Source organism: Phalaenopsis equestris, unplaced genomic scaffold (assembly GCF_001263595.1).
Source record: "Phalaenopsis equestris unplaced genomic scaffold, ASM126359v1 Scaffold232356, whole genome shotgun sequence".
Lineage (NCBI taxonomy): Eukaryota > Viridiplantae > Streptophyta > Magnoliopsida > Asparagales > Orchidaceae > Phalaenopsis > Phalaenopsis equestris.
The window spans coordinates 344687-372603 of record NW_018250322.1 but is presented as its reverse complement, the minus strand read 5'-3'; the positions used below and the strand labels follow the sequence as shown (position 1 = coordinate 372603).

Here is a 27917-nt window from a genome sequence, read left to right as displayed (position 1 = left end):
TCGCTCCGCTTCTCTCCGCACGTGTCTCCGCACGCGCCATCTGTAGAGGTTTCGGGGTTCCCCGACCGTAATTATTTCCATATCCAAGTCGCATCGTCCCCGCGCGGCTAAGAACAGGAGGGCGATGAGTGACAGCGCCGACGGCGGCGGCGGAGCCGACCGCGCTCAGAACTCCGATCACCTACGTCTTCAATACGAAGCATCGCGGGTTTCAGATGTCGCTCGCGAGCTCCAGGATTCGGCTTCGGAACTCATATCCCGCACCTGGAACGAGGAGCAATCCCTCCGCCAGCGCGCCCTTGCCCTTGAATCCGACCTCCGTCGACTCCAATCCTCTCTCTGCACCGCCTCCAAATCGCCCTTCTTCGACCACAAATTAACGGAGAAGGTTGCTTCTCTTCGCCAACTCTCGCCCTTTTCTGTTCATCTTGCATTGGGATCTCAATCGTAACCTATTGGATTCGCTGCAGGTGGTAGAGGAGATCTACAAGGCGAAATGCCTGCTTAGCGATGGAGATGCGGCGTTCCTTCTTCCTAGCAAGGATCACGGTTGGTGGATATGCTTTTTTGTTATTGGAATTGGATTTCGTTTCTGGCAGTTTGAATTCGCTATTTTTGTTATTAGGTCGTTTCTTGAACTTATTCCTTGGGCCTATAAACGTTCGCGCGAGGCGGAAAGAGGTGCGGCTGAAGGTCAAAGAGGAGTACAACAGCTACAGGGTAAGAATTATTGATCAATCTTTTATCTATATTGTGAAGGATGAATCGTTAGAAAAGACGGTGATTTTCTGATGGTCAAGCGAGCAATCTCTCAGACGGATTCTGTTCAATAGGCCTGCCTTGTTTGTGTGGTAGCATTGCTCACGCTTGAAATATACCCAAATCCATGCCGAAGTGAAGCTTTTCTCTTATCTTCGTTCTCAAATTCCACTTGGAATATCGTGCCCTTATGTTGCTAGGGAGAGATTAACGAAAGTCATTCATTTTAAGTCTTATCACTTTTCCTTTGAAATTCTCAACTAAATTGGCAGCAGATGAAACATTTGGTTTCTTTTTTGTAGTAGCTATAACTATTTGGGAAATTACATGCATACCATTCAAGTCTTATGTATTTACATATCTAACACCTAGAGTTTGATATTTACATTTGTCATTAACTTATGCAAGAAAAGGTGTATTTCACTTTTAAGAAAATGACAAAGTGCTATTTTTGATGTGATGTTAAAGATTTGAGTGATATATATGTAAGTTTGAATGTTGGTTTTAAGTGTTAGATATGTAAAGACATAAGAATTATGTGGCATGTATGTAAATGTTCCAACTATTTTTTGGGCAATTTAATCATCACTGGTTTAAAAACCTCCTGTATAATGTGCTTTGATATTATGTGAACACCAATTTGGCTGTAGTATTGCTTGAATTTGACCGTATAGTTGTCCATTTGCTTGTTTGAGGCTTAGATATCCATCCTAGAGGTTGTAGGTTCGACTAAAGTCACTCGTGTGTGTGCGAGTCTTGTGCTTCGACACTAAAGCACTTAAAAAAAGGGGCATTTACATACATACCACCTAATTCCTAGTTATTTACATCTAACACCTAAACTATACTTTTTACATTAATACCACCCAAATATTTCATATCACATAAAAAATACCATCATTTTGAATTTTAAAAAGTGAAATACAGCTTTTTGTATATAGAAAAGGTAGCATGTATATAAAAATTGAACTTCGGTGTTAGATATATAAATACATGGGAATTGAGTAGTCTATTTGTAAATCTTCCAAAAAAAATGTCATTGTATTGTGCAAATAGTATCCTGATTGTTGCACAATCTTCATTTGTAACAGTTGGTTTGAATTGTTGAATTTTCTGATTTGGCAGGATAGAACGGCATTTCTGTTCCTTCTATTTCCGTCCCTGTTGATTTTCTTAAGGTCTTGGATGTGGGATGGATGCTTTCCAGCATTGCCTGTTCAGCTATATCAGGTATAAATTTGCTATAATTGTTATTTCAAAATGTAGGCAATAACTTGTCTTGTTTTATTGAATTGTTTTTTTTTTAAATTTTATTATGTTCCGCCCAATTTTTCTTCAGGCTTGGCTCTTATTTCTCTACACCAGTTTAGCTTTGCGGGAAAATATATTGAGAGTTAATGGAAGCGACATTCGTCCCTGGTAATGTTGCTGTCCTTATTATACTGTCATTAAACTTTGTTTGGAATTCGGTGATCGGAATTCTGCTTGTTAACTTGGGTCATTATCAACTTGCATAAAATTATGCCTTTCAAAAAATAGTTTTGCAAAGCTTTCTTTTCTCTAAGAGGCTGTTTGGTAATAAATTGAAGTCAATTTAACTTAAATATCACCAGATAGAAAAATGTCAACTTTTAAATCTTGAATTTAGTAAATCCAATTTCTTTTCAATTTCTTTTTAGTTTTGCCTTAAATTCCAGATTTACTAGAGCCTAATGTTGCGGGATTCAGTAAATTCGGATTTCTAGGATTTACCAAAGCTGTTAAAGCCGTTGTTATACAGCTCCTATGTGTAGATATTTCTCTTTCATGTTTGGCTATATTTGTTTGTATTTGCTCAATGGATCATTATGTATACATACTTTATGAAGACATTTGATTCTAGATATTAAGGGGATCTGTGGGATCACTTTGGATTTTTATTTTATTTTATTTTGTTTATGTTTTAATTAAAAGCAAAATATATTTGATATGGTATAACTTGTTCAGTTGTTTTTAAAAGCACTCAAAATAACTATAAGATGTTTTGGTTATTTTTAAAAACAAATTTATATATTTTTAATAACAAAAAAAAAAACTGAACAAACATGTTTTTAAAATAAAAGTAAAATAAAAAAAAAATGTGATCTCAAACAAGCCCCAAGCTTATTTATGCCTAGCATTTTTTTCCTCCTCGACAGGCATTACACCCTTTCCTAGAAAAACCTGCAGACTTAATTGCTAAAGATTGTGTGAAGATTATTCTACATTTCAAGTTAAAATTATAAGCTTTAAAGGCTTTTTGATAATATTTAGTCGAAGTAATTTGTTGGTGGATACTTTAGATGGAGGAAGAGGTAGAATTTGTGTCTTTAGCAGTCATATTTATGAGCCCTTACTTTTGGATACTTCGGCCCAAACAATTTCTTTCTTTGTAATTTGATAATTAGGAACTTCTGACATATTTTATTAATAAGATCAAGAGCGTTTGCCATTCTTCCTTTATATGATTTACATGGTGTGGGGACATTATATTTCTTAGCTGGCATGAGCAAATTGAACACCATTTTTTATTAGGGGTATATATATATATATATATATATATATATATATATCATGTATCACATTTTTTTGTGTTTTTTTTTAGGACAACTGTTGTATCCCGGTTTTTCCTTTCTAGGATTATATCCAGAGGTGGGTGGTGCTTTGGCTATAGCTTGTCCGAGGTGGTGACCTTCTTCCAATAGTTGAGTGGTGATGCGACTGTAGCTCGTTCCTGAGGGAGTATTCTCCTCAAATTTTTCTTCCTCGTATCCCTCGCTTTGATTCCATGTCTCTTTCCTCGCTGTAGTCGCCCAGTGCAGCCGCCGTTGCTATTCTTTCTTGCAGTTCCCCTCTTTCCAGCCACCTCCCTCCCACAGTCCTTGCTGTCCTCCTTTCGAATCAACAACCAGTCCTCCCTTTTTCTGTTTTCGGCAGCCCATACAGCCTTCCAACAGCATCAGATCAGCTGTCCTTGCTGTTTTATTGTAGTTTTTCCCTTCACAGCCATTGTCCCGGCCTCTCGCTTTGCTGTCCCAACCCTCCACCTTCCTTGCTGCCACATGCAACCCCTTTTCTTTGCTGCTTTTTTTGCTGTTTTATCCTCCCACAAGCCCTACCACACCCCATCCACCTTATAGAAACCTTACATGTTGAACCCACCACCATCGAACACCCCAACCTTCCCATTCTAGTTCACAGCCATTGTCCCGGCCTCTCGCTTTGCTGTCCCAACCCTCCACCTTCCTTGCTGCCACATGCAACCCCTTTTCTTTGCTGCTTTTTTTGCTGTTTTATCCTCCCACAAGCCCTACCACACCCCATCCACCTTATAGAAACCTTACATGTTGAACCCACCACCATCGAACACCCCAACCTTCCCATTCTAGTCCACCTAGCCGACCTCCTCTACTCTTGGGATACTTGTGTTTGTTTGTGTATGTTGTTGTTTTTAACATTTTAAGTGTGTCTGTTGTAACAACCAATTTGTTTTCAGTTATAATATTTGTTTTTCCTATATTAGTTCGGGTTAACTCTGGTAGCATTTGCTATCAGAGCTAGCTTAACCCTAATCCTATTCTAGTTTTTCTAGCATCCCCCATATCACCCCCCCCCAAAATTTTCTTCTCTCTACCCACCTCGCCGCTTTCCACCTAGCTACACCCAAAGCCCTAATCGCGTTCTAGGAAGACGATTGTCAAAATCTGCACAGGAATTTACCATGGACAACATACAACAACCACTTCGCTAACTGCTACATTGACTCGATGCCATTGACGAAAGAATCCAGGACGGGACCACCGTCGACCGACGGGACCACTGTCGACCGTAATAGTGAAATCTCTACCCACCTCGCCGCTTTCCACCTAGCTACACCCAAAGCCCTAATCGCGTTCTAGGAAGACGATTGTCAAAATCTGCACAGGAATTTACCATGGACAACATACAACAACCACTTCGCTAACTGCTACATTGACTCGATGCCATTGAGGAAAGAATCCAGGACGGGACCACCGTCGACCGTAATAGTGAAATTTGTGAAGGAGAGCAAGAAAATCACTTGAATCCCTTTCATATGGATGATTCTTCTAGAGGAGAAGAAAGGTCACAATGCTTAGGGATACAATAGCAGTGGAGGCCTAGAGTTGAAGTGTCTATTGGAAGATTCAGCGATGAGATGCTTGTTATAGGGGATACGAAGGTGGATTGGATGTTAGAAGATACGGAGATGACGTGCATATTGGTGGATACAAAGATCTCAGAATTAAGGTGGACCTACCAAACTTGAAGGGGACAATGGATTCAGATGATTTCCTCGAGTGGATGAAGACTGTTGAGCGGATTTTTGTATACAAGGAGGTGCTCAATGACAAAAGAATGAAGCTCGTCGCCATCAAACTAAAGAAGAATGTTTTTTTGTGGTGGGAGAACTTTTAAGGGAAAGTTAGACAGAAGGACGTGACAAAATCATTTCTTAGGAGAAAAAGAAGAAGGAGATGCAACGACAATACCTACCCCCACACTATTGCTAAGATATTTTCCTGAAGCTTCACTATCTTCAACAGGGGGGTTATCAGTGTACACACAGAAGTTATGCAACTTAAGTTAAAGCGAGTTGAATGAGTCATAATGTGGTTCAACTGTACCCTATTGGATATTGAGGGACATGCTGACTATAGCCTTCAAAGTGGAGAGACACATAAGCAAAAAATGCAATCACCACTAGTCAGACAACCACCCACAGTTGGAGTCCTCTAGAGGAGCACGTCTCAAAGAGTGGAGCAGGCTGGTCAGGAGCAGAACAAAGCCATTCAAAGTAAGAAGAAACATTAGAAGAGCAACACACCTACTATAGTTCCAGCCAAGAAATGCCTCATATGTCATGGTTTTGGATACATCATTTCTAGTTGTCTCATGAGTTGAGCTGTGCCCTTGAATGAACAAAGTGTCGTGGATGAAGTGAGCGAAGAGGAGACCGCTGAAGAAAATGATGATGAGTATCATCTTCCACCAGGTAAGGGCGAGATGCTTGTAGTTCGACTGGTCTTATAGATTGAGGCTTTGAGGGATCGACAGTGGCTTCGCCACAGTTTTTTCTACACCCATTGCACTGTGAAGGGAAAGATATGTGGTCTTATCATCGATGGAGGAAGTAGCAATAATGTGGCATATGCGTATATGGTGGACAAATTGAGCCTCACGATCCATATACATTCCCATCCAAATTGCTTGACATGGTTAAAAAACAAGACAGGGTCATGAGGTGGGTCGTGAAATTGTCGATTGGGAACCAGCTGTATGTTTGTCACTTTTTATTGGGGAGATCATGATAGTTTGACCGCAAGACTCGACATGATGCGTTCAGAAACACATACTTCTTCACTAAGGATAGATAGCACATAGTCTTTATATCATCTGCGGAGTTTGAGATTACAGGTGCCCTTAACAATAGAGAAGCACCAGTTTGATCAATTTTGGTGATGACAAAGAAGAGCGAGCCAAGAGAGCCGGTTTCAGAGATAGGCCAGTTAGTATGGAGAGAGTTTTAGGAAGTCCTGCTCTATAGTTTACCACCATGGCTGCCACCGTTTGGAGAGATTCAGGCTGCTCTCACTTTAGATCCGGTTGAGCCATCCTAGGTTACTTTGGGAGGTTTCAGCAGAATATACGACCCGAGGTCTCAATTCAATTCCATAGTGTACCCCCAAAAGGTTGAATCTATAAGGATGACTTCTCGCATGTGAGGAAAACTCTTGTGTTTAGGGAGAATGTAGTTGACAACGGGATCCAGATGATTTTAGGGCCACAGTTAAAGATTTTTCAGCCTCGAGAGGTTACAACATCGTCATCACTTTCAATGTGCAGACATAAGTTTCAATGAATGAGGTCGAAGCTCCCCCAGCCTCGAGAAACTGACGCATGCGTCACCCGCTTCAGAGCGGGATGCGGGCCTCTCGCATAAGCCTACACAGCGCCTGCTCTCTTGGACAGTTTTGGTCTAGGATTTCTGATGCTGTGGAGTGTCAACTTGCCCTCGGGCCCACTCATATTTATTCTATTATTATATATTTTTTGTTTCTACTTTTCTTGTTTCTGTTCAGGACAACCATCAGTGTCCCAGTATCTTCCTTGTAGGGTTGTATCCCATGACGAGTGGTGCTCCGATTGTAGATCGTCTGAGGTGCAGCTACGGCTGTAACTCGTTTATGAGGAAGTATCTATCTTCAACCTTTCCTTTTCACACCCCTCGTGTGAAGCCCCGTTTCAGTTAACTAGGGAAGAGGAAACGAGAAAATCAAAGGAGAAGAACTGAGTCGGACAGTCAATTGATGGAGAGCAATCGAACGGTTGAGAAGCCAAATAGGCGAAGGTGAAGCGAGAGGTTCGGGAAGTCGAAGAGATACTTTTAGGGGGGATGGTAGAGGTGAGTCAACTTGGGAGTCGAACGACGCAGTAGACGTCGAGCCTAAGTTAGGGTTTTCACCTAGTCGGCGATGAGGAAGCTTGAGGAAGTATCGGGTCGAGCTTCGAGGGGTTCGACGCGAAGGAGAAGCTATAGAGAGCAAAGGCGTGCATTGCACTCAGAGAAGAGGCGGGAGGTTTCAGTGTCGGTGTCAAGTAGCGGAGGAGTCGACGTTGCAGAGCTCTGTAGATGAGCTCTCGTGCGGTCCAAAGCAGCTCTCGCACATAGACAAGATCGTTTGATAACAAAGCTCTCGTGCGATCTAGAAGGAAGACGAGCTAGGTATTACACGACGAGAAGAAAGAGACTCGAGTGCGGGAACAAGTTTTTCATTCCCATCCAAATTGCTTGACATGGTTAAAAAACGAGACAGGGTCATCATTGAGGTCGTGAAATTGTTTTTATTTAAACATTAAACTTAAGTGCATTTGATTCAAGCCTTAAAGAAATGTTAGGGACTTAATTCTAAAAGTATTTTTGTATATATTAATAATATTTAATATTAGTTTTGATTACCATCATTAAACTTAAAGTTTAGAATATTTAAATTCTAATTAAAATAATGTCATACAACAATAATTCATAATTAAATTGAAACAAAATTAATTAAAGTGATAATTGAACATTTAATTTTTTGTAGGTGATAATTTGATAGAATTTATACAAATTAAGAGCAAACTGATTGTCTATCATCGATGTGAGTACTAATCTACGGTAATATTTTGATTTTTCTCCACTATTTTGCATTATTAGATAATGATATTTGTACAAGCTTTATTTTAATATATATTTTTTTCTTTATTGATCACATTTTTATGAATATATGTAGCTAATTACTATCACGCATTGATGTATGTTATATATTGTATATTGAATTGAATGTAATGAAGACATAAATGATATGTTTATACTGACTGCTTGTATGTGATTGTCTGAGTATGATGAAGTCACCCCTTTATGGTATTAGAGGGGAGTATTAATATATCCGTGCATGTAAATGAAAAATAACATTGATATTGAAATACTTTAAGTGATACAAGTTTGATACGATATTCCTGTGACGGTTGTATAGGTATAGAATGATATAGACATGCTATTGATATAGTAAGATTCATTGAATAACATCAAATGTGTATATTGATTTATTAAATACTTAACTGACATGCATATTAATCTTATATTCCCTTGTATTATTGTAGTTTATGGGTATGTGTATTTACTAGATTTGTTTAAACATACTGTTATTTTAAATTAACATTTCCTATTTAATTAAATAGTTAAAAGATGAGAGATAGAAGGGAAAATGTTTATAGCAGACGCGTGCATCCAGTAATGAGGTAAATTTAACTATATTACTTTAATTTTAATTTAATTAGTAACTCTTTTATTTATTAAATTTTAAATGAATATAAAAATCTTAGTTTTCATCTATACCCGCCTTAGTTAATTCCAAACCCCTGGTTCAGTCGAGACAAATGTGGTATCAGAGATAGTTTATTATTGATTAGTGAAATTATGATGAAAGAGCCTATATAATAATTATAAGAATTTTTAATAAAAATAAAAATTTAAAATTTAAAATTAATAGTTATATCCATTCAGACAGTGATACGCATGAAATTATAGAAGAAGAGAATCTTATAGAAAACGAAGTACAACTACTATAAATATGAACACGAATGCCTCGACCGAGATAATATTGACAATTAATATGCTGATTCAAGAGTTCAAATCACAATCTATCAGAAATGATACAGTTGTTTTGGATAAGTATTTGAAGATATTTTAAGATTTGCATCCACCTTTGTTTAAGAGAACTGAAGGCCCGATTGAACCGGAGAACTAATAAATGAGGATAGAGAAGATACTCGATCGTATAGTTTGCCTGGATAAACAAAGTGTCGTTAGCTACTTTTGTGCTGGATGGAGAAGTCAAAAGGTGGTGACGTGACAACGTCAAGGCAGGTTAGGGGACATACCACATACGATAATAAGTTGGGAGGAGTTCGTGGAGCTATTCAGAGAATGATTTATACCTCTATTTGCTCGACGACAGATGTATGACATGTTTATCAAGTTGAGGCAAGGAGAGAAAACCATCATGCAATGCGAAACAAAAGTCACTGCATTATCAAGGTATGCACCATAATTATTTGTTGCCTTAGAAGAAAAGTGCCCCAGATTGCTTTCACGATTAAAAGATTTGATCAAACAATTGTTGGTGTCTTTGGGGATCGATGAATACTCGGTATTAGTTGAATAAGCTTGATTAGTGAAAATCAATTATTAACTTTCTCTGAAATGTGATGAGATGCATGAGATGAAAGGTGTTGAAGAAGAACATGTGGATGAATCAAAGGGATCCAATGGGAAAAAGTCCAAAGAACAATTCAGATAGAGTTAGCGTAGGCACGACTCAAGATATTGTAGTCACTTGTGTCAAATAAGAAAGGCTACATAAATGTGAATGTTTGATGGGCTCTAACATTTGTTATTGGTGTTGTCAATCTGGTCATATAGTAAGATGTTGTCCATCTCTAGGCCAAAAAAAATGCTGAAGATCCGAAATCAGGTGAAGCTCATTCACAGGAGGCTGTAGGTGGGCAGCAAAAGATAGAGTCTATAACTTTAACTCCTACCCAAGGTCAACCAAGCTCACATGTTAGGCATGTTCGTATATTCCCTTACTCATAGTGAGCCTGAAGAACCTACAGTTGTTGATGGTGATGTGGTCTAATGAGTTTGGCATTTTCTTATATATAAGAGTATTTTCCTAGTAAACTTTCTTGCTTCAGTATTTTTATCCGAAGTATAGTTGAGTCATCTTGTATCGGGTCTTTACCTTATAGGCTTCATTTAGGTGAAAACTTTTCCATTTATAAAATTTCGTTTTAAAGCAACCTAAAAAAATAACAGTATAAAATTAAAGTTCTTAAAGTTATACTATCGTTTGAATAATAAATATTTTTTTTTTACTTTCTTACACCGAAGCCAACTCCCTCCAATCTTTCACCTCACTCCTCTCCTCTCTCGATGCTTACCTTGAAGACACCTTCTCTGTCGCCAATAACCTAGTCGTTGCGCTCTGTTCGCTTTCGACAACGATCATTTCACTACCAATAATGTTAAGAAACCAGATTTCAGACCGAAACAAGCTAGAGAGCAAGGGAGAAGCAAGCAACAGCTTCGAGCTTCATCGTTGGAACATTAATGGCTACTACAGGCAAGCTCGACGCTTCCAAGAAAAGGATGTGAGAGTTTCATGGCTAAGGGAGGTTTGAAACCGAAGATATCTAAGCAAACAAAAAGGAAAGAGACGAAAAATTTTAAGAAAAAGGGTTAAAGCGAGAGCTTTGAAGAATCAGAACTACGAAGCCTAACCAAATTTTTAAACTTGGGTCTGCACCGGAAGAAATTATGGATTCCGTAGGTGATCTTGATAGTTTGAAGAAAAGGAAGCGGGATCCCGCCAACGATCACTCCACTTGATATCTGGTGTTCAGAAGTGGTCAGGAAATGCAGTTGTGGTCGACACACCTTACGCTGATTGGAATTTACCAAACAAGCATTTCATGTTTTGTTTTCGTTCTCTACAAAGGAATGGCTCCCTCCTCGTTCTCAAATGGGCCCATAGTGATTAGTTTTCATCTTAATAAATGACTCCTAGCTATCTTCATGAAATTTATGGATAGCTAATGTTGATCTGCTTAATGAGAAATGATTTGAGGTATGTTTAGAAATTTTTAGGATGAAATTTTTGTTAAGTGGGGAAGATTCTGAAGTCCAGTTTCAGTTAATCGGGGGAGAGAAAACTGAAGCAGAAGTGAAGAGTTGGCTAGTCAAAGGATGGAGAGCAATCGAACAGTTGGGAAGCCGAAGAGGGGGAGGTGAAGCGAGTGTTTCATGAAGCCAAAGAGATATTTCATGCATCTTTTTGGCCGTAGATGCGAGTTAACTTATCTGGAAGTTGATCGACGCGGGAGACATGGAGCCTAAGTTAGGCTTTTCGCCCAGCTAACGATGAGGAAGCTTGCAGAATTATCGGTGTCGAGCTTCAGAGGGTTCGATGCAAAGCAGAAGCTATAAGGATTGAAGCCGAGCATTGCACATAGAGAAGAGGCAGGAGGTCTCGATGTTGGTGTCGAGCAGCTGAGGAGTCGACATTGCAGCGACTCTATTGAGGAGCTCTTGTGCGATCTAGATTCGCTCGCAGACAGGATCGTGTGGAAAAAAGTCCTCGTGCGATCTTGAAGGAAGACAAGTTGGGTATTGCACGTCGAGAAGAAAGAAGCGTGCGATCTTGAAGGAAGACAAGTTGGGTATTGCACCTCGAGAAGAAAGAAGCTTGCGTTGAGGAATATGATTCTTGAAGAGGATAAAAGTAATTTAAATATTAAACTTAAGTGCATTTGATTCAAGCCCTAAAGAAATTATTAGGGTCTTAATGCTTAGAAGTATTTTTGTATAAATTAATAATATTTAATATTAATTTTGATTACAATAATTAAACATAAAGTTTAAATTATTAAAATTCTAATTAAAGTAGTGCAATACAACGGTAATTCATAATTCAATTAAAACACATTTAAGTAAAAGAATAATTGTATATTTTATATTTTATAGGTTATAATTTGATAGAATTAATACAAGTTAAGAGCAAGTTGATTGTTTATCACCGGGATGAGTACTCATACCTTTAATATATGGTAATATTTTGGTTCTTCTCCACTATTTTGCATTAGTAGATAATGATACTTGTACAAGTTTTATTTTGATTTATATGCTCTTTCATTTATTTGTCACATTTTTATGAATGTATGTAACTACTTACTATCACACATTGGTGTATGCTACATATAGAATATTGAATTGAATGTGATGAGCACGTGAATTATATGTTTATATTGATTACTTGTATATGCATATCTGATTAGGATGATGTCACTCTTTTATGGTACTATCAGGAAAATGTTAATATATCAGTCCACGTAAATGGAAAAGAATATTGATATTAAAGTACCTTGTGCTATAATTTTGAGATGGTGCTTTTGTAACGGTTATACATATATAGAATGATATAAACATGATATTTATATAGTAAGATTCATTGAATAACATCAAATGTTTGTATTGATTGATTAAATGCTTAATTAACATTTATATTGATCTTCATTTCCCTTGTATTACTGTAGTTTAGGAGTATAAATATTCACTGGTTTTGTTCAAATTTACTGTTATTTTAAATTAATTTTTCAGGTTTAATTAAGAGATTAAAAGATGAGTCATAAAAGTGAAAATATTTATAGAAGACGTGAACATCCAACAACGAGGTAAATTTAAATATAATCGTTTAATTTAATTTAATTAGTGCTTTTTTATTTGTTAAAATGTAAATGAATATAGAAAACTTTGTTCTCACTATTCGATCGTCTGTACCTTCCTTGGTTAATTCCAAGTTTCGGGTCGGGTCGGGTCGTGGCACCTCGTTTTGATGTCATGCCTATTTCCTCTTAGCTGGCGCCATTGCTGTTCTTTGTTGCTATTCTCCTCTTTTCAGCCACCTCCCTCCCGCAATCCCTGGTATCCTCCTTCTGAATCAGCTGCCAGCTCCCCCTTTTGCTGTTTCAGGCAACCCATAACTTTCCAGCCGCTTCGCTGACCTCACTGTCCCAGTCCTCCACCTTCCTTGTCGCCAATCGCAACACCTTTGTTTTGCCATTTTGTTGTTGTTCCAGCCTCCCACCAGCCCTACCACACCTCATCCACCTTCCAGAAGCCTTACCTTCTGAATTCGTCACTGTTTAACACTCCATCCTTCCCATTCCAGCCCGCCTAGCCAACATCCAACACCCTTGGGATACACTTTAGCTGTGTTTCTTTGTGTTTGTTGCAGTATTTTTTCTTTCAAATGTGTTGGTTGGAATTGTCTATTTGCTTTCAATAATAATATTTGCTTTTTCTATTGTGTTTTGAGTTAACTCCAGTATCACCTTAGCTTTCATATTTACACTCATATCACTCAAATCTTTAATATCACATCAAAAATATTACTAATACTACCTTTTAAAAGTGAAATCCACATTTTCATGCATAGGTTTAAAACACCAAAGTGCTATGTATAAATATGGAAGTTCGAAATGAGATATGTAAATGCATTAGAATTGTGTGCTATGTATGGAAATTTCCCTTTTTATTATCTAATGCTTTACAAGTTTAGAAGTGATCTGAAATATGCTTTCTACAATTCGGTTGGATCGGGTCTAAACAGGCTAGTAATATTGTGTATTACTGGAAGCAAAGACATTGTTATTTCAAATATTTCGGTTGACATGTAATTGTCCTACTTGTTGCGTACTAGATTGCAGAACAGAGAGAGATGAAGGGCATTGCTGTTGGCGATCACACTTCATTGTTGTTATTGGTTGTTAATTCGAGGTTGTCTGAGAGAAACAAAAGGGTGGAGGATTAAGCAAGATTTATGGAGGAGAGTGAAGTATTTTTCTAGCTAGAGGGGAGAACTTGATAGTGATACATCTAATATTTTTTATTAAAGTTCAAGAATAATAAGATGAGAATGGGATTTATAGCAGATGAGGGGAGAGATGTTGTAATTAAAGGTTTAAATCAAAGATCGGAAGAATAGTTTTAAATTTATGCATGAATATATTGATTCGGGATTTCATATGATAGACTTGCTATATAATCTATCATGTAAAATTTAGGTTTCATTTAGTAGAAAGATTGGTCCAATCATACATCCCAATTGACTGATGAGGTTAAAATTAAATATGTGGACATACTTATGTTGATATGAAAGTTATTCGATAATTATAAATTAATAAACATACTTGTAGGTTTTTGGGAACTCATTCTCTACTTATTACACTGTAATTATTAATTGTTTCTCACATTTCCTGAGAATAATTTTGTCCGGGTTTTTTTACTTCTTCACGAAGAAATACTTTATAGGATTTACATACATACTACCCAATTCTTATGTATTTACATATCTAAGACCCAAAGTTTAATTTTTTTCTTTATACCACCCAACCTATGCATGAAAAGGTGAATTTCACCTTTTAAAAGTTAAAATAGTGGTATTTTTTATTCGTTAGGAAAAATATGGGTGGCAGAAATGTAAAAGTAAAGTTTAGGTGTTAGATATGTAATTTCATAGGAATTGGGTAGTATGTCTGTAAATACCCCTATTGTGCAATGCCTGCCACTCGGACGTACACTCCTAATTATGCTGATTAAGTGTTTGTTATTTAGTTAAAATATACCAAATTTTCTTGTATCTTTTTGCCAATGTTACTTCTTATTTCAGTTCTCTTGATCTGACTTCTGTAGGTGGGTATATCATCACTATTGTGCCATGTTGATGGCTCTTGTTAGTCTCACTTGGGAGATAAAAGGGAATCCTAACTGTGCCAATAAGCAGGTCATTACTGGCTTAATTTTTTTGCTATTTTATAGATGATAAAAGATGTAACTTTTCAAGCTTTTACAGAAAGGGGTGCAACTATTTTTGGTATGGGCTATCATGCAAGGTTTTGCCATGCTCCTTCAAAATAGATATCAACGTCAACGATTATATACTCGCATAGCTTTGGGAAAGGTGATTCCATGGGATTACATCACATTTGTTACTTGTTTCTTAGTTTGCTTATTATTTATTTGGAAGGTTTACATACATACCACTCAATTCTTATGTATTTACATATCTAACATGTAAACTTCAGTTTTAACGTACATACCCCCTTACCTATGCATAAAAAGATGTATTTCACGTTTTAAAAGTTAAAATGGTGGTTAATTTTTATGTGATATGAAAGATTGGGTGATATAAATATAAAAAGTTATGCTTAGGTGTTAGATATGTAAATATATATAAATTGGGTGGTATGTGTGTAAATGCCCTTATTTATTTTTTTTATGAATTTGATACGAGCCAAGATGATTTTTCCACAAAAAATATGACAAATAAATATTTTATTTCATTAAAACAAAACAACACAACCTACAATTCCCTAGGTAGGCGATCACTCCCACCACCTACAATTCGATTGGCAGACAATTCCTCCAAAGCTTAAACCTAAGACTCAAAACCATAATCTCATACATAACCCTAATCTTAAACATATTAGCCCTATTTATATCTCACAATAATAAATAGTAAAAGAGTAAATTGCCCTTAGAATAATAGAAGACTAAATTGCTCTTAAGCTCTGGCATAACAATACTCCCCTCCCAAAGAAGGGGGGGGGGGGGGGGGGGGGGGGGGGGGGGAATTTGCTGCTGGATCAAGTCGTATGACTCCCCACATGACGTCATCATTTGAAAATCTTTTCCATTTAATTAGAATTTTATAATGTCCCTCATGTGTTTGAAATGTTGTCTTGTGCATAACCTTTGGCCCCATCCAAATATGTTGGTACTCTGACTTCAAATCAATCTTGGAGGATACTGCTGCCCCAAACAACTCATCCAGTTGCTCATCGATCATTAGAATCTCTGTCAACTTCTTATCATGTGTATCTTCCATGCTATGCAATTTGATCAAGAATCTCAACCCCGCATCCTTGAATTGCTCTCGCCATAGCCTTGAGCGTCACTAAAGTCTTGCATAAGCCGAGTTTATCATAAAGCACCACCATATGGTCATTCTCCTAAATATTTTGTTGTGTTTAAATCATTCTCTTATAAACTTCTTTTCTCTTCTTCACTTATCTCGTTCTCATTACTCTTGAATCGCCTTCTGCTGGAAGGTTGTTGTAGCAAAAGACACTGGTGTGGTTTAATGCAACCCTTTTCCGGTGACCCACCCACTACAGTTTTTTGTTCCCAGCCGAAATCCTTCAAATTGATCTTCTTCAGCCTCGAATTGCATGTCATCTCGTTTTGCTTGTTATCGCTCATTCCAAACCTCTAGATGATATGCAATTCTCTCCAGATAATGTAGCTCGAATTTGCTCCCGACTCCTTCGCTTGTTCCTGCCTGCTTCTTTTCTTTCAATCCTTCTGAATGTCGTGTTATTTCTTCCAAGTGTTGTTGCTCGCACCCATACTCGACACTATCACTGAATCCTGCAACAGGCAATTTTGTGTGAAATTTTTTTATCTTCTTCTTCATTTCTTCTACTACGGTGGTCCTCCCCTCCGTGGACGAGAAACCCTTTTACATCGTGATCTTGCCTTTTGCTTCCTTACTAGCTTGAATCCCAACAGGAATATCACAACTCCATTGTCGCTTCCCAACTCATGAGAGGCTCGGTCACAAGGGCATGCCCGATCTAGTCGATGATTTCTTGGATCTCAGATCATGAGTGTATCGCGTCTGGCACGCCGCAATCCTGCTATTGTATGACGAATGCAATTCGCTTCTTAGCTAGCTCTCTGCATCGCGATATCGTTGTCTTAGCAAAGCTCTTATGATGATTGTATCGCTCATGTGTTGTTCCTTATGCAACGATCCCATTGTTTCTTCCCGGATGTGTGCGAATCACAATTGTATTCTGAGATTCAGTCACAAAGGCGGTGCATACTGCAGGCCCTCTATGCTATGATCCCTTTGTTGACCTCTCAGCTCTTCCGGATCACGATTCTTTCGTGAGGCTCAGTAATAACAGCGACACATGTATTATGCCATCCCTTCGACAACCCAACTTGCTTGAATCGCAATTGTTTCGCAAGGTTAGGTCACGAAGGCGTCGCTTGTATGTTGCGATCTAGTCGGCCTCACAACTGGCTCGAATTGTGGATTATGTGGAAACGTCATGATCCTGTTGAAAAAATATTACATACGGAGTCCGGATGTTGATCTACATTCGGACTCCAATGACATCGTGACAGATGACATATATAAATTTGGTCACATATTTCGTAAGTTTAACATTTTCTTTTGTAAATACGAAGCTATAACTGGGTAAATCGGAGAACAAAAATATTTTTTTCCATGAAAAGTAAAATGCAGCGATCTCTAATTGTTGAAAGCAATGTGTGGTGTTTTTTTTAAGCAATTTGTTATGCGAGATGACTTGAATCTAGTCAAATATGCCTTGAAAACATCCAGTACAAGTAGGGTACAATCAGGGTACAAAAATATTATTCCAAAAAAACATAATGTAATGCTTTATAATTGTTGGAAACAATGTGTACTCCTGTTTTAAGCAATTTTTGTTCTCTGAGGTGACCTGATTCCAATCAAATATACCTTGAATACCTCAGGGTACAAGCAGGGTAAAAGTAAGGTACAAAAAAATGTACACAAATCTTGCAGGTTCCACTTAAAACAACACCACAGATTGCTTCAACAATTACAGAGCACTAAATTTTGTTTTTCATGGAAAAAATATTTTTGTACTCTGCTCCGGGTCGGGCTCCACATTTATAGAAGAAAATATTAAACTTGCGCTTTAAATGTGGTCCCGATTTTTATGTACCAAGCTTCACGAAGTCGTTGGAGTCCGGATGTAGATCTACATTTGGACTACGGATGTAATATTTTTTCGATCTTGTCGGCTTTTCCACTAGTGTTCTCGTCGATGGCTTCCCTTTTCACTCTTTCCCGCGACTATATTAAGATTCCGTCTTCGGCTAACACCATTGTATCGTGACGTCGCAATCCTATCTCTTGTTTCCCAGAGATCAGTTGATCTAATACAAATTGATACGAACCAAGATTATGTTTTCACAAAAATTAGGGCAAACAAATATTTTATTTCATCAAAATAAAACAGCACAATCCGAATATATAAAGATAAACACCTACAATTCAAGAGGTAGGTGATCTCTTCCAAACCATAATCCCACGGCTCAAGTCGACAATTTAATGCATAACCCTAACCCTAAACCTATTAGCCACCCGACAATAATAAACAATAAAAGACTAAGTTGTCCTTAGACTAATACAATACTAAATTGTTCGTTGACTAATTAAAGATTAATTGCCCTTAAACACCGTCATAACATAATTATGCAGTATGATGAGTTTGCATTTTGCATGATATGAATTGGGGTTGGGGCAGGTGATCATGAGAACATTTACTTAATCTATCGACGTGAGACATTCATAGTTGCCAAGTATGCTCCCCCTCAAAAGCTAAAATTAGCTTGGACTATGATTATGATTCTTTTTTCATGTTCTCAGGGCCAATAAACCATTACAATAGCAATCACTGTGGATAAGAGGATCATAAACCTTTATTTATTATGATTACACTATTTATGATCCAAAAGAATTTATTTAAATAGTCGTGATAATTTTTATGAATATCATAGAAACATGTTATCATTATGATTATTGAAAAGATTTTGCAATCCATAATAATATCACAATAAAATATTCTGTATTAGATCAAACTCTACTCTAATGACTCCTCACCCTTGTTTGCCAAATACACATATATGCATAAAGAGGCAATCAATAAACCAATAACCGGTCACTTGAAATTTATCATTGAAGTCAACACTAAATGTGATGTTGTGTAACGAGTAGAACGTTGAAAGCATTTCTGACATTGAATACTCTAGTTCCTTGAAAGCACTTAGTCAAAATATTAGTATCTACTTAAGAAAGTATGAAATTTTCTTAATCTCAATAAGTATAAATTGTATTCATTACCCATCATATAAGGATTTTGCTATGTTTTGGAAATAGGTTTATGTAGTTTTGCTAACTAGGTAACATAGTTTCATGAAGTTGGTCTCATATTGATCGAATATGGGAACTTTGAGTGATCTCATAAAGGCAGAGGAAAATGAATTACAACTTGTTTGGGATTTTAGATTTTATGGTAAATATTTTGCTAAGGTTGAATCAGTTAAAGGGGTTGTATGGTAACAGCTTTAGCAATTTTAATAAATCATGTAAATCCGGATTTGCTAAATTCTGCCTACACCAAAAGTTAGTAAATTCGGCCAAGAAGGATTTAGCAAAATCGGTTAACACTAGGAGTTAGTAAATCCTGGATTTAAGGCAAAACTGAGAAGAAATTTAAATGCAACTAGATTTATTGAATCCAGTATTTAAATGTTGACATTTTTCTATCTACAAGATTTAAGTTAAATTCGAGTTAAATCTTTTATCAATCAACCCCTAAAGCTGTATCTTTTGAATATATTTTGAATAATATGATGGGTTAAAAATATATTTAAAATAATTTTGAATATATAGTATATTTAAATTTTCCTGAAAATACTATTTCATTTTAAGGGCATTATTCATCCAGTTGTGCACATGTGGTTAAAAATCTAGTTCTTGTATATATGAAAATACTACTATTGTATTGTTTAAAGAGCATTTCATATATGTGCATTAATTTTCATGATTTCTCTTTTTAGATAAGTGCATTCGTATTTGCACTAAGTATATGAACCATTAGGATTTTTTAATGCATTATTGTGATCATCTAAACGAGCTCATCAATTGAGTAGCCTCATTGGTTCAACAATTTTTTTGTTTTTTTTTTTATGATGATCATGATGACTTTTTGTTGAAGAACAGAATTTGGAGGGTAAGATGATAGTTACCCTACTAAAATATTGCACATAAAATTTGGAAGTATTTTTTGCAATATAGGAAAAGTTGCATAAAATGAAAACATTGTATGACCATGTCATCTAAAGTATCACTGTGGTTATCATAGTTCATAATTTAGTAAGTAAACTACACTCTACTCATCCTTTATCGATCATAAAAAAATCAAGGCCGAGCAACACAATTGATGGCTAACATAAGCAAACTAACATAAGTCCAAGAAAAGGTTACTTGAAACCTTAACATTCATAAAATGTCCAAAAGCCTGGAAGATTGGAGAGTCACTCCTGTTATCATCAATTTATCTTATCCTCTTCATCGTCATCAAAGTATTAGGGGATTCTCCTTGCCAAACCAATGTTGATCAGGACGTAATTGATGCATTGATCATTTTTTATTTCAATTGTTCGATTGAATCATCAATCCTGCTAGATGTAAATGAATGAGAGCAAGAAGATTACGGAGCCTAATGAGTCCAAGGAGTATGTATTTTTCCCACTTAAACATTACAAGCCAATCGTAGTGAAGCATTGAGGAAAGTTAACAATTGGAATACATGAGAGATCATGGCCTGATTTGTTTGGCACCAGTTTGAATTTAATGATGTGACTCAAATTAAGGTTGTGTGGTCGTTGGACGTACAAATGCCTGTCAAACAAGTTTGTGGAATTCCGTAAATTTGATCCCATATGGCATGATCTTGGGCACCTAGTTGAGTTCTGCAAAGGAGTTAGCTGGTTACCACAAAGACTAGGGAAAATGATTAAGGATTTTCTTAGGGATTGTTTGGATCACTGTTGCTTTCTGTTTTTTGTTTTGTTTTGTTTTTTTTTTTTAATTACTTTGAGAACATGTATGTTTAGTGTATTGTTTTCATTTTTTTGCTTTTTTTTTTCAAAAGCAAATTAGCTTGTTTTTAAAAACACTCAAAACATCTACAAATTTTTTTTAGTTATTTAAAAACAACTAACCATGTTATAACATACCAAACATGTTTTAAATTTGAGTAAAAACATTAACAAAGTAAAACAAAAACAAAAAATAAAAATCAAAAACCAAATTTGATCCCAAACAGCCCGTTGGGATTTTGGAGTTTTATCAAAATAATATACTAACATCAAGTAAGCATAACTATAGTATAGTATGAAAATTGCTTTCTTATAGTTATTTAAAATACTTTCACATTTATAATATATTTATATTTTTATGAAATATTGTTTTCCATTTTGAAGCTTGGTTCACTCACACTTGAACATGCGCTGTTAAAACTTGATCTTAGTTCTGTATATTTGAAAAAAGTTACAAATATACTATCATGAAGAGCACTTGTACTTATATTAAGCGCCTACAACTCATTTAACCCTTTTAATGAATGCTTATAATCATCACATGTTAGCTCATCGGCTTAGTGGGCTTATGTGAACAGTTACCCAAAACCAATCACCCAATTGCTACAATTCTTTTGGGCCATTTGACTTCTCAAAACAAGAAACTAACTTTCTTAAAGCACTTGTTTCTATAGTCTGCTCATTGGTTTTTAAAAATAAATTAACTTTTGAGAAAATTCCAAAATGGTATCCTAACTCTTTGTAGGGTTTAATTTTAGTCAAAAAATCTATAAAAATATTAATGTAGTTCCCATACTAATTTAATGGGGCCTAAAATAGTCCTGTGGATTATTTTAGCCAATATTAAAAGAATCCGAAGGCTAATTTAACATTTTTATAGATTTTAGGACTAAAGTAATCTCATGTAAATGGTCACAGGACTATTTTGGCACTTTACTAAACTTATTTTGCTCAACAGTTTTTCTTAAATCATATTCCAATTTAAACAGCAATTTTATCACTAAACTAAATTACCAAAGGCAGCCTATTATTTTTATTGCGGCATTAGCTTTCTAATTTAGGCTGCAAGGAAGTTTTTATTTTATATCTAACCTACCATATGATTGAACTGTAAAATTCAGTTTTGATTCAAAAAATTTTTTTTGGGCATTTACATATGCACCTCACAATTCTTATTTATTTACATATCTAACTTCTAAAATTCTATATTCACATAAATAATACTCAAATCTTTAATACCACATCAAAATTGTTACTTCTACCAACTTTTTAAAAATAAAATACACATTTTCATGCTTAAGTTTATGCCACCAAAGTTTTATAATGTAAATATCAAACTTTATTTGTTAGATATGTAAATAGTAAATACATAAGAATTGTGTGGTATGTATGTAATTTTGCTTTTTTTCTTGCTTACTCGGAACTTCAAATTATAATTTTGTTATGGGAATGATGAATATATTCCTTAATCGGTGAAGGACTTTGTCTTGTCATTCCAGGCAAAGAGAATGGATGTAGTCTGGGGAGAAACTGCTGGTGTTGAAGGTCAATTGTGGCTTTTATACCCTATACTCTTCATCTTGCAGGTGAGGAAAGCACATAATTTTAGTGTTTTTGTGCACTAACAGCCAAACTATTTTGGGGCTCTTGGGCAGTATCTATAGTATCTATTATTTTCAGTTTTTTTTTTAATTGGAAAATTTACATACATACCTCTCAATTCCTATGTTTTGCATATCTAACACCTAAACTTCAATTTTTACATATATGCCATCTAACATATACATGAAAAGGTTGGGTGGTATAATAAACAGTTAAGTTTAGGTGCTTGATATGCAAAGACATAGGAATTGGGTGGCATGTATGTAAATGCCCCTTTTTAATTTAGTTGGTTTTTGTTTTGAAGAAAAAGAAATAAGAAGGTAATATTTTGAAGATTTATAATACCCTAAATCTTCTGTTTTCCACGAATTTGAAAACAATAAATTTGAGCAATTTCCAAATCTGTGTTACCCTGTTCACAATTTTCACTACTCTGATACGATCGAACCTCCAAATCCACACATTTTTCTATAGAAATTTGGGCAAGCGTAAGATTTCTTCAATAATTCAAACTCAACAAAAATACAATTAGAAACACCTACAATTTGAGAGGTAGGTGATCTCTCACAATTCCTACAATTCGAGAGGTAGGAAATCTCTCCTAAACCCTAGACCTAAGACTCCCAACTCAATCTCATGCCTCCTCTTAACCCTAGACATAACAAGCATATTTATACCCAATAACTATAATTATAAATTTTTATAAATTGCCCTTAGGCACCAACGAGGTGGGAAAAAGTTATTGTTCCCCTCCACCACAGTTCTCTATTTCTTCATCCTCTACATCATCATCATGCACTATGAGAACTTGTAATTTTTTATCCTTGCAAGGGTGTCCTGGTAAACATCTCATCACATCGAAAACATAATATCTTGGTTCACTTCTCCATAATCTTTATCTCTGTAAGGCTCTTCAATGTCGTTTATGGTCGTGACCCATTATTCTTGTCCCCTGCGGCCTTCGTGTGGCCTTCTATTGTTTGAGCTTTTGGTATCGTCATGGTTGTAGCCTTTCGATACGACGCTTCAGCTAGCCCGATTGGCTTGGAAACATTTCAATGAACAATCCTTAAAATTCATTTCAAGAATAAATCGCGTATCTAGCCTCCCTCCACTGAAACCAGGCTAGGGCTTTTCCTCTAAACACAATCTTGCCGCCATGAGCTTCTCTTCCCCATCTAACCCATTCACACTGAATTATTGCTCCACCCGATACACCAACCCATGTGCGTATTTCCCCTCAAAGATTGACATCTTCAACTTCCTAACCCTAGAATCTCCACCCCTTCCTCTCCCTCCGTTGTTCCCCCCATGTATCAAGGGTAAAACTCTCTCCTTTGATCATAACCATATCGCCTCCTTGCTTTTTTCCTTTCTTTTCATGCTCATCCATACCTCTTGCATAATCTCTTCTTCGTGTTTCAGCCCAACCGCCTCCCTCGTAAATCTCTAATCCACCTTCCATCGGAGCCTTGAGAGGGGGTTCATGATAGTGATGTTTTTCTCTTCATGTTCCTCACATTCAATCTCTTTTTAGATTTTGCAAATTGAGCTGCTGGTAGAATCTTGGATTGTATCTCAATGAGCCTCTTTATCATCTCTCAAATTTTTCCCATGCTTTCGATTTGGCCCTCCATTTGGTTTTCCATGAAATAAAACCTATTTTTTATGGTGTCGAACTTTTCTTTCTTCCCACATCTATTTTAACTCATTTCTTCCTCTAATTTCTTCTCAAAATCACTTACTTTTTTGCTGCCACTTTTCCCAAAAAAATCTTCGATCACAAAAGACGAAACCCTCTATACGTTGAATTGTCGTCGATGATTTTCAAATAGTTTAATTCATGTTTGTATCGCGAGATACGATGAGATAGTAAACCTTCGTCGATTCGGTTTGATTTGAGACCGACACCCTATTTGGAATTGAAAAATTATGGGAGTTTCGGGTCTCTGTAAGTCATAATCCCCATGCGGCCTTCTCAACTAGCTTTGATCACAACTGCACTGTAAGTCAAGTGCCCTCGATCATGTCAATCCAAGCTCTGATCGTGAGTGTATTGGAGGGTTCAGTCATGAAGGCAACATGCCCTCCAGTCACGTCTCCCAACAAGCTCTGATCGGTACTTTATCGCAGGGTTTGATCATGAAGCATGGTGCTTAACCTGAAACTCGCATATTCCCGCTCCATCCAGAAACAAAGACACGAACTCTAGTTTTTGAATGTTGCGATCACGTTTATCCGAGAGAGATCGGGTCTCTGTACGCCGATTCGTCCTCACTTGGTGCGCGAACAATAGAGCAAATCGGATCGAGGATTATGTAAGCTGAAATCGTCGCCTAGAAAATCGTAGTTTGTTTTAGCTTTCGATCCTCTGATTCGATTCCCAAAATCTTGATGCTCTGATACCAGTTTGATATGATCCGACCTCCAAATGCGCACATTATCTCATAAATTAGGGCAAACATAATATTTCTTCAATAATTCAAACAAATCAACAAGAATACAAAGAGAAACACCTACAATTCGAGAGGTAGGTGATCTCTCCTAATTCCTACAATTCGAGAGATAGGAAATCTCTCCCAAACCCTAAACCTAAGACTCCCAACTTAATCTCATGCCGTCTCCTAATCCTAGACATAACAAGCCTATCTATAGCCAACAATAATAATGATAAATGACTAAATTATTCTTAGGCGTACAAAAGTCAAAATTGCCCTTAAGTTAGACACCAATATAACACACTCACTCGTGCCGCTTGCACTCAACCTTATTTGCATGTCAATTCTATAAGAAACACAAAATAATATCTGAAAGCAATTGAATCACATCCATCCAAACAAAAAAAAAATTACATTCTTGTTACCCTTGCACTTCTAAATTGCATCCATTAAATAGAAAGGAAAAAGCAAAAACTCCTTCCATTTTGTTCCCTTTATTAAAATTTCTATATTTGAAGTATCTTTTTAGGAAGATCGACATACATATCATCTCTTGTGTATTTAAATATCTAACGCCTAAGCTCCAATTTTTACATGTATGTCATCTTACCTATGCATGAAAAGTTTTGTTTAACTTTTTTGAAGTTAAAATGGTGATATTTTATGTGATTTAAAAGATATGGGTGTTATAATGTAAAAGTAATGTTTATGTGTTGGACATGTAAATAAGTAGGAATTGGGTGTTGTGTATGTAAATGCCCTTCTCTTTATCCTTTTAGCAGCAGAGTTGTGTCACTTAAACTTACAGCTATGGTTCAGGCTTCAGAGTTTATTTATTTATTTATTGAGAAATTCACATACCTAGCACCTAATTACACCTAAACTTATGCAAGAAAATGTGTATATGTCTATTAAAAAGTAATAATAATACTATTTTCATGTGATATTAAATATTTATGTGTTATGAGTTTAGATATGAAAGTTCAGGTGAGATTTATTAATACATTAGAATAGTGTGTTATGTATATAAATGGCCCTTATTTATTTTAGCTTCAGGGTAGAGTTAACCTTAGTAAAAGTCAAGCAAAATCTTTCCAACTGATTGTAATTCTTATTTTCTGAACCAAACCTCAGGGCTTTGAAGCTTATGTCGGAATGCTCCTACTCCGCACCGCTTTTGTCGGCGTAATTTCCGAGTGGCAGGCAACGATTTTCTGCTCCCGAAACCCCAATTATTCCTTTGTCTTTGGCTTAAAATGCAAAAATTCTCAATCTCTGATCTTCCAATTTGCTGCAGGTTGTGGTTTGTGGGGCTCTTCTTGTCCTAATGGCAGTGGGCAATTTCGCCAACACAGTTGAGACTCTCTTGGCAAAATCAAGATTCAAAGCCATGAAGAGGAGTAAGAGCAAAAGTGATCTTGATCAGTTGCCTTCACCCACATATTTGAGATAAGAAAAAAAAAAAAATTGAGAAATTTGTTTTTGGTCCTGCTAAGTTAATATTTATAAATTGAGTATTGATTATTATTATGTCCATCTTATAATTAAAATCAACCCTGTAAAATATTATTTGATTTAGCTACATGTGTCTTTTTGTAATGCTGTCATTTGTTGTTTTTTTTTTTCGTATTTTATTATTATTATTTTTGAAGTTGGGTCGTGTGTTTTTCTTTTTAATAATTTTTCGTTCCAGTTTTGTCGAAGTTTGTACAAATAAGACGACCTGCTTCAACCCAACTTGAAGGTTTTGTTTTTAGGGGCATTTACATGAATAGCGTAATTCTTATGTATTTACATATCTCATGCCGAAATTTTCATATGTATACAGCTTATTCCCTTGCGGCGGCGTTTTGAAAACGCTGCCCCAGTGTTTGAATATTGCGTTGAGCGACCGTTTCTCTGCCGCACCCTATCCTCGATCCCGAATTCCTTAAGGGCGAGCGAAGCGGAGGGGTCCCTGCGTCCCGAGCATGAGTATCGCATTAGGGTAATATTTTCCTCCTGTGCCCCTCACTCGCTCTCCCCTTCTACTCTCGCCCTCCCGTTCTTCCTTCCTCCTGCAACTTCTCTCGCGGAGATCAATATCGAGGTAACGAAAATCCTCGCTCTAGGGCCTCCTTGATCTTCCATTTGCTCCTTCTCGCCTCAAATGAGGTATCTTTGCACATTTTTTGCTTTTATCTGAAAAGAGATATATGGTATTTCAACGATAGAGAGAAATTTTTGCATTTCTCTGAGAAGAGATATATGGTATTCATTAGATTTGAACAAATTGCAAGTAGAGGGAATTTTTTTCTTGCTCTCATTCTCGCATCTCCCTTCGCATTACTGTTTCCTTCTTCCCCTCTCTGATATTCTTAGATTTTTACAAATAGAGAAATCTCTATTGGCATTTTTCTGCTACAAATTTATGGTTTCCATATAAATACCTGTATGTCTCTCGTTGGGATTATGTTATTGGAGCTTGATTAGAATTTATAGTTGAGTTTGCAATAATTTCTTGAAATTCCCTTTCGATTGTCTATTGTTCTGTAGAGGCGAAATTAGATTCTCGAATGTTTGCTGCAGTTCCTGGTTTATGGTTTTGCAGCATAATTGGATTCGTTACTCTACTGATTTTTTCGAATTGCTGGAAAGTATTGGTTTTGATTTTTTCGAATTGCAACATAATTGATTATGTTCCTAGATATTCCGAACGAAATACAGTTTTGATTGCAATGGTTGTTGAAAGATGTTTCATATGTTCAGTATTTGATTTAAAAAATTGTACAGTACTGATTACAATGGTGGCTGAAAAAATTTATGGATATTCATTTTCAGTATTGAATTAGCTTCGAAAGTGGGTGTTTCAAATTCACTCGAAAATTGATTTCAAAAATGCCTCATATAAATATCCATTACCTGCAGTTAAGGTTTTATGTATTAGCTGTACTTTTTACACTTGTTTGGTTTGCTGCTGTTCTTGGTTCTTGGTTTTGCAGCAATTTCTGGTTTAATAGCTGCATTGGATGCAGTTCCTGGTTTATGTATTTCGCAATAACACTTCGTATTGGCTTGGACACAATTTCTGGTCTACTAGCTACAATGGATTCAATTTCTGTTTTAATAGCTTCATTGGATGCATTGGTGTGATGCATTTTTCTGGTATACTAGCTAAAATGGATGCAGCTTTTGGTCTTCCTTTTTCGGGTTTGATGGCTACGAGCTGCAGAAATTTGTTTTGGCATTACAATTTGACATTAGATTATGTG

The 27917-nt window shown here is 36.3% G+C and overlaps 1 protein-coding gene across 1 annotated transcript; it reads left to right on the top strand.

Annotated features, from left to right (window-relative positions):
* LOC110038281 (transmembrane protein 120 homolog) lies at positions 1 to 26265 on the top strand. The gene is made up of 10 exons (XM_020743071.1): positions 1 to 388; positions 471 to 549; positions 626 to 720; positions 1885 to 1989; positions 2099 to 2178; positions 14591 to 14681; positions 14751 to 14858; positions 22126 to 22212; positions 25801 to 25869; positions 25964 to 26265. Exons 1-10 carry the CDS (start codon positions 125 to 127, stop codon positions 26117 to 26119), a joined length of 1134 nt encoding a protein of 377 aa, XP_020598730.1. The 5' UTR covers positions 1 to 124; the 3' UTR covers positions 26120 to 26265.
* The last annotated feature ends 1652 nt before the right edge of the window (positions 26266 to 27917 follow it).